This window comes from Haemorhous mexicanus, chromosome 6 (genome assembly GCF_027477595.1).
Source record: "Haemorhous mexicanus isolate bHaeMex1 chromosome 6, bHaeMex1.pri, whole genome shotgun sequence".
Lineage (NCBI taxonomy): Eukaryota > Metazoa > Chordata > Aves > Passeriformes > Fringillidae > Haemorhous > Haemorhous mexicanus.
The window spans coordinates 4,107,914-4,124,779 of NC_082346.1; the positions used below are offsets into that span (position 1 = coordinate 4,107,914).

Below are 16,866 nucleotides of genomic sequence, written 5' to 3' on the forward strand. Positions count from 1 at the left end.
CAGTTGCAGGTTCTCTTATTTATCCTTCTTTCTTTCTTGGTTTCTATGTCAATGACCTTGGTAGGAAATTCTTTCAGGGGTAAGCACGGCTCCTCTTATCAAACTTCTCTCTGGCTCACAGGAGTCACTGTAAAACCTCTTCCATTGAGAGAAACACTTTTCCATTGAGAGATCCAGTAAGCTTTGGCCAATATTGCTTTGCTTTTCTTCTTAAATCCTGCTTGCCAGCCTCCTAACTTCACTGGTACCATGGTTTCTGAATTTTTAGATACCAAACCCCTTGTGTGCATATAACAAAGACAGAACGCTGACTTGAAGTCCAGATGTGGTCAGCAGCTTTTCATATATATGGTAATCACATAGCAAACATTTTGCTTTGAGTCATAACCCATGCAAATAAAGAATATACCTCCTTTTCTTAGCAAAGTAGTTTTCTTTTCAAGGTCTTTGGTCCTGGGAAGTGCAAGCAGTCTAATTGATATGTATTCCTTGTGCTCCATCCTTTGATGTTGCCTGGTGACAGTGGTGCCAGGAGCTACTAAACTTGCTGACACTGTTTTCCTGGCTGCACCTGGCAGGCAAACCCTTTTTTGCCCTGTCTGCTTACAGCTTTTCCTTCTGAGCTCTTAAAAATTATTTTTCAACTTGTTACTGAATAACCAGAGAGTGATGCCTTTCGTCAGTGGCAGAGCCACGAATTAATTATTTAATTTTCACAAAAGAATTCATACCATCTCCTAGCTCACTCTGTTTAAAAAAGATAATTAATCCTCCTATCTTGTTGAAGGTTTAACTTGAGTTAAGTACAAGGGAAAGAAGGTGCAAGCAGCTGTCCTGTGTGCTAAGGCACAGAACCCAAGATTCATGTGTTCTTTTTCACTCAGCCAAGGATAGCAGAGATTTTAGGGAGTCAGGGAAGAAGGATGAAGTAAAAATGTCTTTTTTTTTAATTTTTTTTTTTTTTTTTAAATCTTTGCAAGACACAATTAGGTTTACTTTCCTGCCATCCTGGATTGTGTGGAATTCTTTCAGCCTGGGTGGGATAGTACTCCAGTTCAAGTATGGTACAGACACAAGGGTCCAGTCTGCCTTGTGTGCCAATAAAGGTTTTTTTCAGTATTTTTTCAGTTCTCTCCTTTTTCACTGATCTTTTTTGGGGAGTGAGAGAGATGGGGATGGCTCTTTGAATCCTCTCAGTCCTGGGTGTTGCAGCAGTCGAGACACTCAGGGAAGCAGAGGCGGGGTGTACTTATTTTAGATCTCTTGCAGTCCCAGTCTCCTGATGCATCCATTAAAAATCCTGCTGTGCTCTAGAGGGGGAATGCTATAAACTGAAATCATGAACCCCTGGTGCAAAGGGTGCTGTTTGCTACACTGTGCTCCTCGGGGAGATTCAGAGGTGCTTGTGTTTCACACCACAATAAAGGCTGGGAATCCTCGAAGTGAACAAAGAGCAGTGAGATTTAAAAGGGGAGTTTGATGCTTTACAAAAATGCAACGCAGCATAACAAATGCTTATTTCATTCAAGGCACTTCATTTCAAGGCCTCTTTTAAGGGTGTTGTTGATTTTTCTTGTGTCATTAGGGTGTGTCTGTAGAGATTGCCTAGCCTGCTTCCATAGCTGGAGCTAACAAATCCATGCAGGATGCCACTGTGCCCTCCTCATCAGTCTTGTGCTTTCCTTTGTCCTGTCTGAAAGGCAGCCTGTGAGCTGGGGTCTGAATTTCACCCCCTGCCCTTGTGGTGTGTGTCTGAATGAATGAAAGTGCTGCTGGCATGTGAGTGGGCTTTGCTCCCTCCTCCCAGGGAGCACAGGGGCTGGGAAGAACAGGTTCTCCAGGGGTATTATTCCCTTATTCAGCATCAGCAGATTGGAGCAAAGTGCAGCTTGAGAAATGAATATTCAAGTATAATACATTTATTAGCCTCGTAGTTTTGTACATAAGTATTTTACCCTTTACTAAATCTTGGTCTAGAAGCTCTACATCCATATCTGCAGTGAATGCATCAGGTTCCTTGAAATAAAAGGCTAAGTCTGTGTGTTCAAACCAGAAAGCAAATTTGCCTACTGGTACCTACATTTTGGAATTGAAGAATTAAAAATAAAAATAAAAAATCTGCTAATTTTGCAGCAAAGTACATGACTTCTGTATGTCTAATTATATTTTTCAACATTATGTGGTGTTTCGGTGTATTTAGTTTAGGCAGACAAAGTACAAACTGGAATGCTATAGTACTGTATGAAGAATATATTCCTACTATTCTGAAATAGTTTCTTAAGTGATTTGTTTTTTTTCTGCTTCCCTGTAGATTAAAGCAAAAAATTATGACAAGGTGGAAAAGGTGAGTCATATTAATATATGTAATATATCTCTATAGTAAGAACAAGTACCTGGTGATTGGGCTAAATCAGACTGAAAAAACTCTGTAGCTGTCATTGAATGTGAAACACAGATAAAAAGTAGCACTAAAGTTGACTTGTTGCTGCCAAACTCTAATCAGTGAAATGTGCAGGGGGATTCCTCTGCTTAATTCTCTCCAGTTCCCTTGCATAGAATGGAGATGCTTTAAATAAAAGAATGAGTAGTTTAACTTCTCCTTCCTTATAAATCTCCATCATAATTAGAAGGGCTATTTAAATTCATTTTGTATAGCTTTAAAAGTAGAAACCGAATTTCTGTGTCTGGAATCCTGATCACATCTTCTTGCTGTATTGCACAGTTATTTCAGCGCTGCCTTATGAAGGTTTTACACATTGATTTATGGAAATGTTACCTTTCCTATGTACGAGAAACCAAGGGGAAGCTACCTAGTTACAAGTAAGTTCCCAGAGTTGCTCTGAATTATTCTAGTTTTATGGTGGATCTCTTCTTGATTTTTGACCAGGGGATGGGGAAGAACCTGGGTGACAAATCTGTCTGGGGATTTTCTGTTGGGGGGGTTAATGTGTAACTTGCATTTAGAAAACCTTCAAGTCTCTTTAATTGAGCTTGCTGGGTAAAACTGGTTCCTTAGTCTGGATTCCTCTAACAGGATGGGATAAGAGCAGTGGAGGAGCTGGTGTAGCAATGCCAGTTCCCTGCAGATGGGATTGGTGCTTAAGCCAAAAACCTGAAACACCTGAAACACATTGCTTCTTCTTTGTCCTTGCCCTCCATGTCCTGTTTAGTCTCCACAAAAGTTAGCACTGGTTCCAGCTGAGACCAGTAGCAGTAAAGAGTTCAGGAATTAGAGGAACTTTTGGACGGCATAAGAAAAAGTCATAAAATTTAGGGTGTCAGAATTTTGGGGTATGTTAATCTTCATCCCTTTTCAGTTATTACATTTTGCTTGTTTATACTCCTGTGGGTTGAGTTTCAAAAAATACCAGTGACTTCCAGCATCTGTAAACTGTTTCTTCCCCAGCCCACCATAATTTCTTTGCACTACAACTGGCAAAATGAGTAATGCATTAACAAAGAAAATAAGCAAGGGATTTTAATTTATTTTTACATGACTGTTTTGAAACAGTTTTAGAAGTGTCAGTTTATTCAGTTTGCCATTCCTCTGTTTCTCCTGTTAATGTGGTCAAGGAGGCAATAAGGTACTGAAGTGTGTTTGAGTAAAGGAAACTAGGAGAAAAGTTGGGGAGAGAAAAAAAGAGCTTTCACTGTAACTTAACCAAGGAAATTCTGTAAACATTTTAAATTTGAGGGAAAATACTTGGAATTTGGGGAAAATAAATAGTGTGAAGTATTCTGGGCAGTTTCCACACAAGGGAGCTACTCCTAATTGTCCCAGCCTTTTGGGGCTCCTGGAGAGTTACAAAAAGGTTTGGGGAACTCTCAGGGGAAAAAATACGAACCCATGGGTGAATCTGTCAGCTGAGAGGATGTGGAGAGCAGTTGGTTTCTTCTCAGTTTCATGGATTTCCACTGGCTTGGGGTGGGCCGGGAGCTGTTAAAAGGCTGGATTGCCACCAGTGAATTTATAATTCTTGAGTAAAACAAACAACCAAAACCCCAACAGAATCTGAATAAGGAATTTAAAGCTATCTGAATACCAGTTTTTGCTCTCACCTGTTGAATATTTCTGATTCCTTGCTGTTTGGTTAGAACTTGCTGCACAAAAGAATACTCTTAAATAAAGAATTTTTAAAATACTAAACACTTGCTTTATGGTCTTTGTGGTTCTTTTCCTCAGAGAAAAAATGGCTCAGGCATATGATTTTGCTCTGGATAAGATTGGCATGGAAATCATGTCATACCAGGTATGTTTTCTTAATCAAAACACATTTTATTTCTACCTTTATGACAAGTACAGCTAACCATTGGTTTCACCATATGTAATATTTTTTCTCACCTAGATCTGGGTGGATTACATCAATTTTTTGAAAGGCGTGTAAGTACCTGGAAATTCACTTTTTTTAAGCTCAGTTGATGCAATGCTGATGTTCCTGCCAGTTGTGACCTGTCATAGCTGACCTTGCTCTCTCTCCCCACTGTTTAGAGAAGCAGTAGGATCTTATGCAGAAAACCAGAGGATCACAGCTGTCCGTAGGGTTTACCAGCGTGGTTGTGTCAACCCCATGATAAACATAGAGCAGCTCTGGAGAGATTATAACAAATATGAAGAGGTAACAATAACTGATTCTTTGTGACATTCAGAAAGAAGTAATTATCCTGTAATCAAATATGGTGCTCAAGCCATATCCACTGAACATGTGTGTATAAAAGAGGTGACCAGCAGTATCAACACATTTTTTATGCGCAGTATGTACCAGCTCCTGTAGCAAAAAATCAGTCCTGAGTGATTTTTAAATTTCTTTCAAAGACCCTCCATGAGATTCATTTGACTGTCCCGTTTCCCAGTTGGCCCAGTGGAATTGCTGGTAAATGAGTGAGACATCACTGGAGCAGCTCAGCTGGCAGTGAGGACTGGTGTCCCCAAGGAGGCACTGCCCTCCTTTCACTTAGAGTCAAATGGCATTCAGCTGGGATGGTTTGGACTTCCTCCACAGCATTAAGTTACATGGTCTCAGTGCTTAAAAATGCTCCTCACCATCCTCCACCTGAAGCCATTCCAACACCCCTTCAGGTGAGTCTGCTCCCGCACTGCCTTCAGCTCAGCTCTCTGCCCTTTCAGGCCAGTTTGTAGCTGCACCTTTAGAGTGTATTTTTAAACACATCTGGTGACCAAGCAGCCCCAGTCAGCAGCAGTGTGACTGCAAAGCTGATGTGGCTGCCCTGGTGCTCAGCACTGCCCAGCAGTGATGCTCATACAGCACTGGTCCTGCTGGTTGTGCACAGGCGTGCTTGCTGTGGGTCCCTGAGCAGAGCAAAGAAGGGCCAGTTCCTCTTTCCTTGTTGCTAATTGTGCAAGTTGTGAGCTTGGTGCCCTCTCACGTTTATAAGGCTGTGGTGCTTAGCTGCTGGGAGAACCTCTGGGTGGGAGAACTCCAGGCATCCCCAGCCCAAGCGTGCACCATGGCAGCTCATTGCCCCATAGGTGTTTGGGGACACCACTGCTGTCCCCAGGACACAGCTTCTCCCGTGTAGGAAAATGCCCAACACAACTTCCCCATGAACCACCCCTTCCCCTCCCACCCAGCAAGCAAAGGCTCTCATTGCTGGTTCCTCCTGCTCTCCTTGTACGTGGGGAGGATGCCAAGCCATGGCTCAGAGCTGTGCAGGTCCCAGCTGAGGCAGCTCTGGCTGACACCTGGCGCTCCCTCAGGCTGTTTGAGCTGCTGGGAGCTGAGGGCCAGTGCTCTGCTGGGGCACAGGGATCTCCCTGTCCTGTGGTGGCTTCACTGACCTCAGGGACAGGGCTGCAGCTCGCGGGTGTCCTGGCAAAGGGAAATAATTGCTCCTCACCAGAAGGGCTCTTGGAGGGGGAGCTGATTGCCCATGTCAGCAGCCCAACAGCACAGACTTCATGCAGGTCTCAGTATGGAAAGGTAATGGCCGTTTGCTGTAATTTGAGCTTTCCTTCAGCTCAGCTGTAGCCACCAGGTAACAATACCAGCCTGTCAGTCACCAGCCTTTAATTAACTGAATGGTCAAAAGTGGTAGAGCTTTCAGGGAGACGTGGCTCAGTGACAAAGTGACAATCTGACTCACAAACCTGCACAGCTCCTGAGCTGGGAGCGCATCCTGGGAGAGTCCTGCTGTACCCTCAGCCTGGTCCTGGGTTACCTGGGGCATTGTTGGGTTTGTGTGCCACGTGGCCCAGTTTGCCATCCCAGACAGCCTTTGCTTCTGCAGTGAGGGCAAAGCTTCCTTTGCTTCCCAGCCCGGGTGCCTCTTTGCACTTGGACTGAAAGCTGTGCACATCTTCTGCACAGTCCTGGCAACCACAACAGCAAAATCCACCCAGGCACAGCCAAAGGGTGGCTGCTTCTCCTGCCCAAGAGCAGTTCTTCAAGGTTTTGTTCTTGCCAGGACCCTGTGCCTGGGGCCTGGCTGCCCCCAGACCCTGCTGCTTTTGCAGGGCAGCACAGCAGAGCCCTCTGCACGTGTGTGACCTGTGTGCAGTCCTGGAGGGTGTCAGGCAGTGCTGACACCCCTGCTGACAAAGGCAGGGTGTGTGTTGCATGGAACTTCTTCTAAGAGCTGCCAGTTACTTCAGGAACAGAGGAGAAGGCAGAGCTCTGAGCCTGGAGGTCAATCCCTGCTACTCCTTGTACCAGAAAATCAAATTGCTCGTGTGCTCTTAGTCTGGGAACTGTCCCTGACTGTCATTTAAGAGCAAAATTGTAAATCACAAATATGTTCTTCCCACTTCACCCACAACAGTTCGTGTGAAGCTCATTGTATTTTTGAAAGTGATAAAACGTAAGCTGAGGTGCTTTGAGTCTCTTGAATTTTAGTAGTGAGTTCATCCTCTGATATAAGTTCTTGCCCATATATTTATTAGGTGAAATAAATCTTTCGAGATTGGTATCTTAAAATAACTTTGTCTTTGCTCACTTTTGCACCCCCTTTCAAACTCTTTCCTGCATAAAATAAGATTCAGTATGTCCAAAGGGAAATTGCACATTGCCAATTCCTTTTTTCACCCTTCTCCAGGGCATCAATATTCACTTAGCCAAGAAGATGATCGAGGACAGGAGTAGAGATTATATGAATGCACGACGAGTGGCAAAGGTACAGCCTTCTGTTGACTTTTCTTTGTTCTATTTAACTCCACAAACCAGCATTAAAGTTGGTTCTTACATCAAAGTGTGCACAGACTAGTGCTAAATTATTTCCATTTGTTTTAGGAAGCATAACCTGAAGTAAGTGTTCAATGTGTTTAAATTCAAAGCCTTGCTCCTGTTTCAGGAATATGAGACGGTGATGAAGGGCCTGGACCGCAACGCTCCCTCCGTGCCCCCACAAAACACCCCCCAGGAGGCTCAGCAGGTGGACATGTGGAAGAAGTACATCCAGTGGGAAAAGAGCAACCCTCTACGAACAGAAGATCAAACTCTGATAACAAAAAGAGGTAATGAGATGTCTCTAGGGTGTGGAGAATTGTATTTCTCAGCTCCAGCAGAAGCCACAGTGTGATTTGGTGTTCAGGGATTGTGCTGGAGTGGATGTTGATGGAGTTTCTTGAATTGTGTGGGTGGTTTTTTTATAAAAAAACAATCTCCATTTTGCTAAAGCCACTCTGAAAGTAAGAAATGGATTTTGGGAGACAGTGCTATAGTTGTGTGCCACTGAACCTCTGGTACAGTGGAACAGTAGATTGCAGCCTCATTTTATGGCTGATTTTGAGTGAGCTGTGCTTGTTCCTCTGTGTTCAAGGCAGGTTTAACTGCTGGTTGTGGTTCACGAAGCTCCTGGCAGTATAAAAGAGCTGCAGCAGTGACCATTGTATTCAAAACCAATTAGTGTTGATCTTGTCTGATTTATTTGATGAATTTTGCATTCCATACTTGGCTTGTACAATGGTGGTACCATTTCCAAGGAGTGTTTCTCTCGTGTTCTGCCCACAGTGATGTTTGCCTATGAGCAGTGTCTCCTGGTGCTGGGCCATCACCCAGACATCTGGTATGAAGCAGCTCAGTACCTTGAGCAGTCCAGCAAGCTGCTGGCTGAGAAAGGGGTAAGCAGCTTGCCACTGGCTTTCTCTTATTTCCTTGCTCTGACATGGTGTACTCTCAGTTTTTCCTCAGAATCAAGGAGGGGGATGTGGAAAATAGTTGTGGCGTGTTCAGAATTTTCATATGGGGAAACTAAAAATTTTAAGAAATAAAAACATCTGCATTTTCGACAAGAATTGTGAACAATTGTTTCAATCTTGGCCAGTTTTAGGTTTGGGGGATTTTTTGGGCCTGATTTTGTGATTCCTTAAGTACTGGGGAGATGATTATCTCTTTGTTGGAGCACTGAATGGAAATTCACTGGGGCTTGTCACACAGACAAAATATTCCATAAATTGGCCTTCGCTGTCACAGATGCTGAACAATTATATTATTATACTTATTTTATAACAGGACATGAACAATGCTAAACTTTTCAGTGATGAGGCTGCTAATATTTATGAAAGAGCGATCAGCACTTTATTAAAGAAGAATATGCTTCTTTATTTTGCATATGCAGATTATGAAGAGGTGAGCAAAAATAGTGATGTACTGACATTAAAATCCAAATAACATCTCTCATTAATGCTGTCATTTATTTGAAACATACTGAGTACACAAAGTTCTGTAGAACTAATTTACTGATTCTTCTAGCCTTATTCTCATTCAGTGTTTCTGAGATGGAGCTGACAAAATGGAGAGGGAAAGCCCATAGTATGAACTAAGAAAATCCACGGTCTTTCCATTTCAATATTGACTATATTTCTGAAATTATCATAAGGGTGAAATGCTTAAAAATTTCCATCTCCCAGAGCATCAGCTTCTTCACTTTTAAAATGGGCATCAAGGGCACCTTTCCTGTCTGATTCTTGGGAAGATGATGTTTTTGTTGGCTGTGACAGAAGATGGGAGCCACCTTTGCTGCAACTGTCGGGAGAAATCTCTTTCCCCAGGCCAGCACCTCACTGTGCAGCCTCCACAAGGAGCAGTGCCCCAGTGGTGTTTATTCCACCAGGAATAAAGGCTGTTTCCCACTGGTCAGTTGTGGAGTGTGGAATCCTTTGTGGGGTATAGTTTGCCCACTTATTTTATCGTGAAAGAATCTTTCCAGGAAGAACTTCAGGACAACAGAGGGGGGAAAAGAAGCCTTTGCCTTTAAAAGAAAAATCCTTCCTTGGTTTTCAGTGCAGCCTCCTGTATGCTGTGTCCTGGTTTTTCAAGACTGCACAATACAGCCTGGAGGGCTGCAGCTGGCAGGGAACAGAATGGACTGTTGGAAATGTGTAGGTTGGAGAGTTGAGAGGATGGTGTTCCCACCTATCTGCACATTGCTTTTAGACAGAGGTAAAGGATGCAGTCTTTGTATGCCAAACACCTCCAATGGCAGTTCTGCTGCAGCATTACTACATTAGAAAAAGACTTCAGGGACTCCTGAAAAGAATGTAGGTAACCATTAGTGGGAAATTAGAGTGAGAAGTAAAAAATGTCTGCACAAGACAGAATATGCATCTGGGTAAAGGGACTGACATACACAGTGTTCAGCCAGGGAAAAATGGGAACAGGAAAATTCTGGTTTTGTCTTCAGCTTGAGTTTTGCATTCTGGGAGGTGAACTGAAGGGAGTTAGTGAGCAGTGTGTGTTTGCCTTCCCCCAGAGCCGGATGAAGTACGAGAAAGTGCACAGCATCTACAACCGGCTCCTGGCCATCGAGGACATCGACCCCACGCTGGTAAGATCATCCTTAGTGCCTCCACATCCCCATGGACTGGCACCCAGTGCATGCACAGAGCGGGGCAGCACTTGCAGGACTCCTTGGGTCATGGGGATGGAGTACTGAGGTGGCAGAATTACAATCTTTAATCCATTGAAATATGCCAGGACAGGCACTTTGCTCCTCTGTCTCTTTTATGCAGTCTATTACAACAAGTAATGAAGATAAAAGATATAAAATATTTCACAAGCATCCTGTGGCCATGTAGTTTGCAAATAAATCTGCAATGCACCACATAGGTAGCAGAGTGTTGCTGTACCTCTGCTGCAGTGACACAGTGAACACTGTCCGTGTGCCAGCTGTGGTGGTGCTGAACAAGTGGTGTCAGCTGTAACCTGCCCTCTAAAGGTTATTTAGTTTATTATAAACAGACACAACAAAGCATGAAGGGGGCAAAAGAAGGTGTGAAGCCTAACACTAAACAACAGGTCAGTGTCAGAGGAGAGGTATCCATTTACTGACACTTGCCATTCTTTAGAGACACATCCTAATGCTTCCCAAAGGCACATCTTATGGGAAACCATGTGCCAGTTCCTCCTGCTAAGGAATGCTGCTATTCGTGACCTAATTCAGAGTGAAGGAGGGTTGAATCCCAAAGAAATGCAAATCACAAATTGGCTGTTGAATTAAGTAGCACGTTCATTATTTCCTTGATCAGGTATAAATACTTGCAGGCAAGAGGATTTGTATCTTGGATTGTATCATGTACAGTAAAATGCTTCATCAGGCCTTTTGGCTGTTCCTTGGCTTTATGGACGTCTTAACTTTACTGGAAAGTTATCATTTTTGCAACAAGCCTTGAGTTCTCTGAAGGCACCAGCTAATGTCAATGACGTTCATCTCCTTACCTCCCCTTCCTTGAAAAATCTGTGTATTACCTACTGTCTTTTCATGGGATCAGTCTTAGGTGTATTCCGTTTTTTATTTTAAAAAAAAAAAAATCTATAAAAGGTTTGCCTCGGTATTTAAAGCAAAACAACACAGAGGCACAAGACAGCCTTGTTTCTATTAGGATTCATCTGCTGTATTTTGTGAGTCATGATTACTTCAGACATAGCAAAAACCTTAATGATATGCTGGTGTTCTTTGTTAGCACTGATGCTATTTAAATATTAATGTGCACCTCAGGTTTATATCCAGTACATGAAATTTGCAAGGCGAGCAGAAGGCATTAAATCCGGAAGGACGATATTTAAGAAAGCGAGAGAGGATGCCCGGACCCGCCACCATGTCTATGTTACTGCAGCTTTAATGGAGTATTATTGTAGTAAGGTAACCACAGGTGCTCACCCTGATCCTAAACAAGTGGCAGGAGGCTGCACAGCTCACTGAAGCTAATAACTTTTTTTTTTCCCCCCCAATGTTTGCAGGATAAGTCTGTGGCCTTTAAGATTTTTGAGCTAGGGCTGAAAAAATATGGGGACATTCCAGAATATGTACTGGCATATATCGACTACCTTTCCCACCTTAATGGTAAGCTTTGAGCTTTGAGAGGTCTAATGAAGCATTACTCAGGCCAGGTTCTTGGTGTCTAAATTCTTCATGAAGCTCAGCAGTTAATCTGAACACAAAACCTGCTGGTGTGTCTGAACTGAAGCTCCTGAATTCTGGTGACATTAAATCTTGATTCTGCTGAAGGGAGGAGAGTGAACTTTCCAAATTGTCACTCACTGGCAGTGCAGGAGTTTTACAGCATCTCCTGGGAACAGTGAGAAGTACACTGAGGAATTTAAATCCAAAGATTTAAAGCAGTTTACAGTCAGCATGAGCAGAGTGAGGGATTAGCTGGCCCTGGCTAGGATGAATTTAAACTCGTTCTCCCCAAGTAGATGAGATGAGCAGGATGTAAAATCAGTACTGGGCATGTCAGTCATGCTTGCAAGGTGCTGGGGAGCTGCAATGGAAAGAGCAGGGCACAGGGGCTGGGGAGACCCGGGCAGGAGGTGGAGGTGGTGGTGGCAGGGCTCTGGCTGGGATTCCCTGGGGCAGGGGCTGAATGGGCTTCTTAAAAAGGAAACCCAAGCTGCTGTGTGGATTCTGTAGCACCAGGCACCATTCATTCATCTGTCAGACTGCAGTTCCTGGGTTTTTCAGGCACTGGGAGCTTAAAGATTTTGAGGGTTTTTTCTCCTGTGAGCTGTAAAATGAGAGATTTTATCTAAGTTAAAGTATATTTAATTTTGCTCTAAGTTACTGAGAGTCTACGTAAATATTGACAATACCTTTCTATAAGTTGCCATGAGAAAAAGTTATCTTAGAACTCCCTAGTTTATTGGTCTATTTTACTAACCCAGCAGAACTCCTGAAAGCCAGGAGAACTGATCTCTGAACTGTAAGGGTAGGAGGTGGTGCAGTGCACAGGGCAGGAGTTGGCAGTTTTAGGAACAAACCCACCAAGCTCTCCATCCCCCCAGCTGGCAATGTGCAAAGACTGACTGCTTGCTGGGAAGCAGGTCTAATAATTTTGGGAGGATTCTGAGGACTATACAAGCATATTAATATTGCCCTGATTTAAAAGGGAAATAATGAATCTAGAGGCCAAATTTAAATTTACCAACATATGCTACTGAGATAATTCAAGAAAATCGATAAAACCCCCAGAAATCCTGGAGAGATGCCAAGCAATAGCTGTGCTCCTATAAAAGAACCTGTAGTAGGATAAGTTTGTCACTATCAATAAATACAGACTTCCAAAGAACAAATTCACATTGGAATTTAACATCAGGAAAGTTTATGTGGGCACTCAGATCTCTTTATACCTACTGAAATTCAAATCCATGAAAGTCAGCCTTATGCTTAATTCAAAGTACACATCTCTTTGAATGGACATATTTTAACTTGTCTTTAATATATTTTACTCAGTGTGATTTTTTTTTTCTTTCTATTTTTAAAGAGGACAACAATACAAGAGTTTTGTTTGAACGTGTTTTAACTTCAGGGAGCCTTCCACCTGAGAAATCTGGGTATGTCTGCAAAAGCAGTTTCACCGCTCTGGAAAAGATACATAACCCCTTTCAACCATAAATATCCCAAAGAAATTAGAAACATGAACAGCAGGACAAAATTAGGTACAGATGTTCCTTCTCCTCTTCATGCTGTCCAAAGCAGCAACAGCTGTGACAGATTTGGGAAGTCCCTATCCCACTTCTAGGGAAATTCATTAATTTATTGACTTTGAAACCTCACTGATGCAGGATTGTTGAGGACAGAGTGCAAAATCCTCCTGTACAGTAAGGATTCAGTGGTCTGAGCTGAGAAGGTGAGTCAGCAATTTGTTGAGGAGGGTGCTGAGTATCTCCCAGCCATGAAAATAAAATAGGAAAAGAACCAGAAAGGACTTGGATTAACCACTCACTCCCATATTTTCATTACTACTTTTTAAGTTTCTTTCTCAAAAAAATTGCTCACCAAAGCCTTGCAGTCTGAGGGTTCATTTCACCATTATTACTCTGGTAGACAAAAGCATCAAAACTAAGGAATCAAATAAGGCACTGCTGTGCACATTTGTTCTGCACTTCAGTTCTGATCTTTTGGGAGAAATATTTTTATACCAAATTTAAAAGTGACAAAACACAAGAGCTTAAAAGCTGAACCTTCTTCAAAGGTGAACTCCAAAGCTAAAATAAAAGTTAAATCAAGTCCAGAAATATGGTCAGATGTTGCTTAGGTTATATATGAGATTTTCCATGGAGAAATCAGCAGTAACTATATATATTTTGGGCTGTATAAAATTCTGAAGCGCTGCCTGTTGTGTTCTTGCCAGTTAGAATGTGCTGGTCTGTGCAGAGGAACTAGATCATAACTCATGGTAAAGAGTCCTTCCCATGTCAGCCTCAGAGTGAAGCTGTGTGTAGAGGATGGGCAGAGTGTTTGATAAAAGCTCACCTCAAATGCTCAAGTCCTTGACACCAGAATTCCTTTCCTTTCTGTGACAAATTCCTTTGCAGTCCACCAGACTGAGAGCTCTTACAGAAATACAGAAGGCACTGGGAGGGCAATGCCTGTTTTAGATGCACCTAAAGCAAATAACAGAAATGGCCATGCACTCCCAGATGGCCTCCTCTGGGTCTGTCCTCTTGTGGGTTTTTAACTGAGTTGTGCTCAGTAATCCTTCCTCCTTCAGTAACTCTCAGTGTCCTGTTCTGTTCCAGGGAGATCTGGGCTCGGTTTTTAGCTTTTGAAAGTAACATTGGGGATCTGGCCAGCATCCTGAAAGTGGAAAAACGGAGGTTTACAGCCTTCAAGGAAGAATATGAGGGCAAAGAAACAGCTCTGCTGGTGGACAGGTACAAGTTCATGGATCTGTACCCTTGTTCTGCCAGCGAGCTGAAGGCCCTTGGTTATAAGGTGAGTGGGTAAGAACACTTCAGTTCACTGTTGTTCTTCTCATTCCTAAGAATCTTGGGCAACTCCTTGTTTAGGACTTGCCTTATAGTCCTTCCCCTTGCTAGAAAAGCAGGTAAAATAGGCCTCTTCCTCCTCCTCCTCCTCCTCCTCCTCCTGGTCTCATTGGGCAGTAAAGTGCCAGAGGGCAGAAAGGAGCCAGGACCATCAGTAGCAGCTGCAATTTTGGGTATTCCTGGTTACCTCCCATCTTCCCATGCAAAGGTCAATGTGTTAATGCCATCACCTTGCAGCTACACGCCTCCACTCCACATCTGAGCTCTTCAAAAACCAGAATCCTGTGGGAAATTTGTAGGATCAGGTCATCTGTAGGAAATATTGCTGGCTGTCCTTCTGCTCTGAGGTGGCAGAGCTCCCCTGACTTCACTGGGAGCTGCATCAAACCCCACATGCTGCAGTGCCAATGTTTGTTGGGAATGGCTGAGGAAAGCTCTTGGCAGGGCTCTTTTTTCAGTTTCTTAGGGCTTTTGCTGCCATGTGGAGTTCAAAGTCTAGGCCAGACCCCTGTATCTGGTGGTCTCCTGTTTTGTTTCTAACCACGTCTTTTTACTATTTCTGTCATTTAACACTGCGGGGAATCATTAAAACAGAACAGGATGTTGGTTTATATTTTTTTAAGGCTGCCAGAGAAGCAGAAACAGCTGATTGCCATTGCATGGACAGGAAGAGAACCCTCAATCCATGCTTCTAAAACAGTGCCTCAGCTTCCACTTCTTACACAGAAAAGTAATGTATGAAAGATACAGATGCCATCAAAGCAGCTGCATTGTTGACCATCACAGAGCTGTAAAATAATCTGATAGGTGGAAATCAGATTCACATTGAGCCACTGAATACTTTTCTTTGAATGCAGTGGGGGCAAAGTTGTTTTGAGGTTAGATGTGAGCTTACAAACAAGTACATTTTGCTAAGTGCTTGCAGGGCAGCGTGTACCTAAGATGGTGCAGTCCTGCTGCTTGGAACATGCCAAAACATAATCCTGTTTGAACTGATGCTTTGCATGCCTGCTGACTGCCTTATGCTTTACTTCTTTTCCAGCTAAAGCAATCTAGGGAATGAAATGAGGGAGAAATGATAGTTGTGAAGGCCTAGTGGTCTGCACCTGTTCACCTAAATCCTCTTAACCTAAAAAAGGAGCCGCTCCAAAATGACAAACACACGTTCAGGAACAGAAACAAGTGTTTCCATTCCATTCCACTGGGTCACTGTAGGATTAAAATCTTTAATGAAACCATGCAAGTTTTGCCCAGATGGTCTTGTAAGAGGCCATCTGAGATGATAATGAAGACAAAGTGAGAAAAAGCAACTGGTGCAGAGCGAGGTTTTGTTCTGTAATTGAAGCTAGCAATGTGATCCTGCCAAGTTCAGCACTCTCTAATTGGCTTTCACAGGATGTCTCCCGTGCCAAGCTAGCAGCAATAATTCCAGACCCTGTGGTTGCACCTTCCATCGTGCCTGTCCTCAAGGATGAAGTAGACAGGAAACCTGAATATCCCAAACCAGACACCCAGCAGATGATTCCATTTCAGCCAAGACATTTAGCACGTAAGTCAGGCTTTGGGAAGTGGTTGTGTTTCACCTGTGGCGAGTTAGGAACCTGGCTGTTCAGCCAGCCTAATCAGAGGCTTTCCTACTCCTCAGCCATCTAAACCTGTACTTAACTCCTAGGCTGTCATTTCACTGGCTTGCCAAAGGCACATGTGTTTTAATTAATGCCAAGGTCACATGGAAATAAGTACAAGGAGTTTGGGGTCTGGTAAGTGGTAATAAGCTGTTACACACATCACAGAGCAGATGGCTGAGTGAACAATGTGGAATTAGTAGAGGCAAAAGGAACAGGGTACTAATTATTTGTGTCAAATAACAATGCAGTGCAAAAGCAGCTCTGGCCCAGCTGTCTTGCACTGGCTTCACCCAGCTTTTCTCCCCACAGCTCCAGGTTTACATCCTGTCCCGGGCGGGGTATTTCCTGTTCCACCAGCAGCTGTAGTTCTCATGAAGCTCCTGCCACCTCCTATTTGTTTTCAGGTTTGTTTTAAAGAACTCTGAACATTTCAGAAAGCTGTGGAAGACATTCTGTCATGACAGAACCACAGTGTGTATCACTCTATTGAAAATAACCTTCTAAACTTTTTTTTTCCCCCTTTGGTAATAAATCAGGGTCCCTTTGTTCAAGTGGATGAGCTCATGGAGATATTCAGAAGATGCAAACTGCCAGACAGTAAGTTACTTGTCCTCTCTGGAGGCTGTACTAGTGCTGCATGAGACTTGGGTTTACATATGGATATTTCTGTCCCAGACCTCATTTACAGATTGTAATTAGTGTTTAAGAGCAGAGGAGATTGCACTGGAATCTGCATATAGATGTTTGCACTTTTACCTGGAGGGAGGCAACAAAAAGTCAAAAAAACTGCAAATCACCAGCTGCTCTTTAATATGTTGGTGGTATCAACTGAAAGAAAGAAATTAAGATTTTGAGGATGCCCTTTAAAGGCAGCATTTCCAGCAGCATTGCAGCTGTAACATAAAATTCCAATTTTGCAGCATGGTGAGGGATAACTCTGAGTGCACGTTGTTGCAGTGCCTGGGCACAAGCTGCAGGCAGTGCTTTCTGAGCTCCTGCAAAGCAGGGAAGGAGGG

General features: G+C 43.2%; 1 protein-coding gene across 2 annotated transcripts in view; it reads left to right on the top strand.

The window, feature by feature from the left end:
- The window catches only part of CSTF3 (cleavage stimulation factor subunit 3), a 48,149-nt gene that overhangs the window by 30,053 nt on the left and 1,230 nt on the right, over positions 1 to 16,866 (top strand). The window contains exons 4-20 of one of the 2 annotated variants that reach the window (XM_059848322.1): positions 2,312 to 2,344; positions 2,723 to 2,820; positions 4,184 to 4,250; positions 4,347 to 4,381; positions 4,490 to 4,616; positions 7,051 to 7,128; positions 7,306 to 7,468; positions 7,965 to 8,074; positions 8,466 to 8,582; positions 9,706 to 9,780; positions 10,951 to 11,094; positions 11,193 to 11,295; positions 12,716 to 12,785; positions 13,974 to 14,169; positions 15,618 to 15,771; positions 16,160 to 16,254; positions 16,387 to 16,447. In XM_059848322.1, coding sequence (XP_059704305.1) covers positions 2,312 to 2,344; positions 2,723 to 2,820; positions 4,184 to 4,250; positions 4,347 to 4,381; positions 4,490 to 4,616; positions 7,051 to 7,128; positions 7,306 to 7,468; positions 7,965 to 8,074; positions 8,466 to 8,582; positions 9,706 to 9,780; positions 10,951 to 11,094; positions 11,193 to 11,295; positions 12,716 to 12,785; positions 13,974 to 14,169; positions 15,618 to 15,771; positions 16,160 to 16,254; positions 16,387 to 16,447 — 1,726 coding nt within the window. The remainder of the gene's footprint in view (positions 1 to 2,311; positions 2,345 to 2,722; positions 2,821 to 4,183; positions 4,251 to 4,346; positions 4,382 to 4,489; positions 4,617 to 7,050; positions 7,129 to 7,305; positions 7,469 to 7,964; positions 8,075 to 8,465; positions 8,583 to 9,705; positions 9,781 to 10,950; positions 11,095 to 11,192; positions 11,296 to 12,715; positions 12,786 to 13,973; positions 14,170 to 15,617; positions 15,772 to 16,159; positions 16,255 to 16,386; positions 16,448 to 16,866) is intronic. The other variant, XM_059848323.1, reaches the window with a different exon arrangement.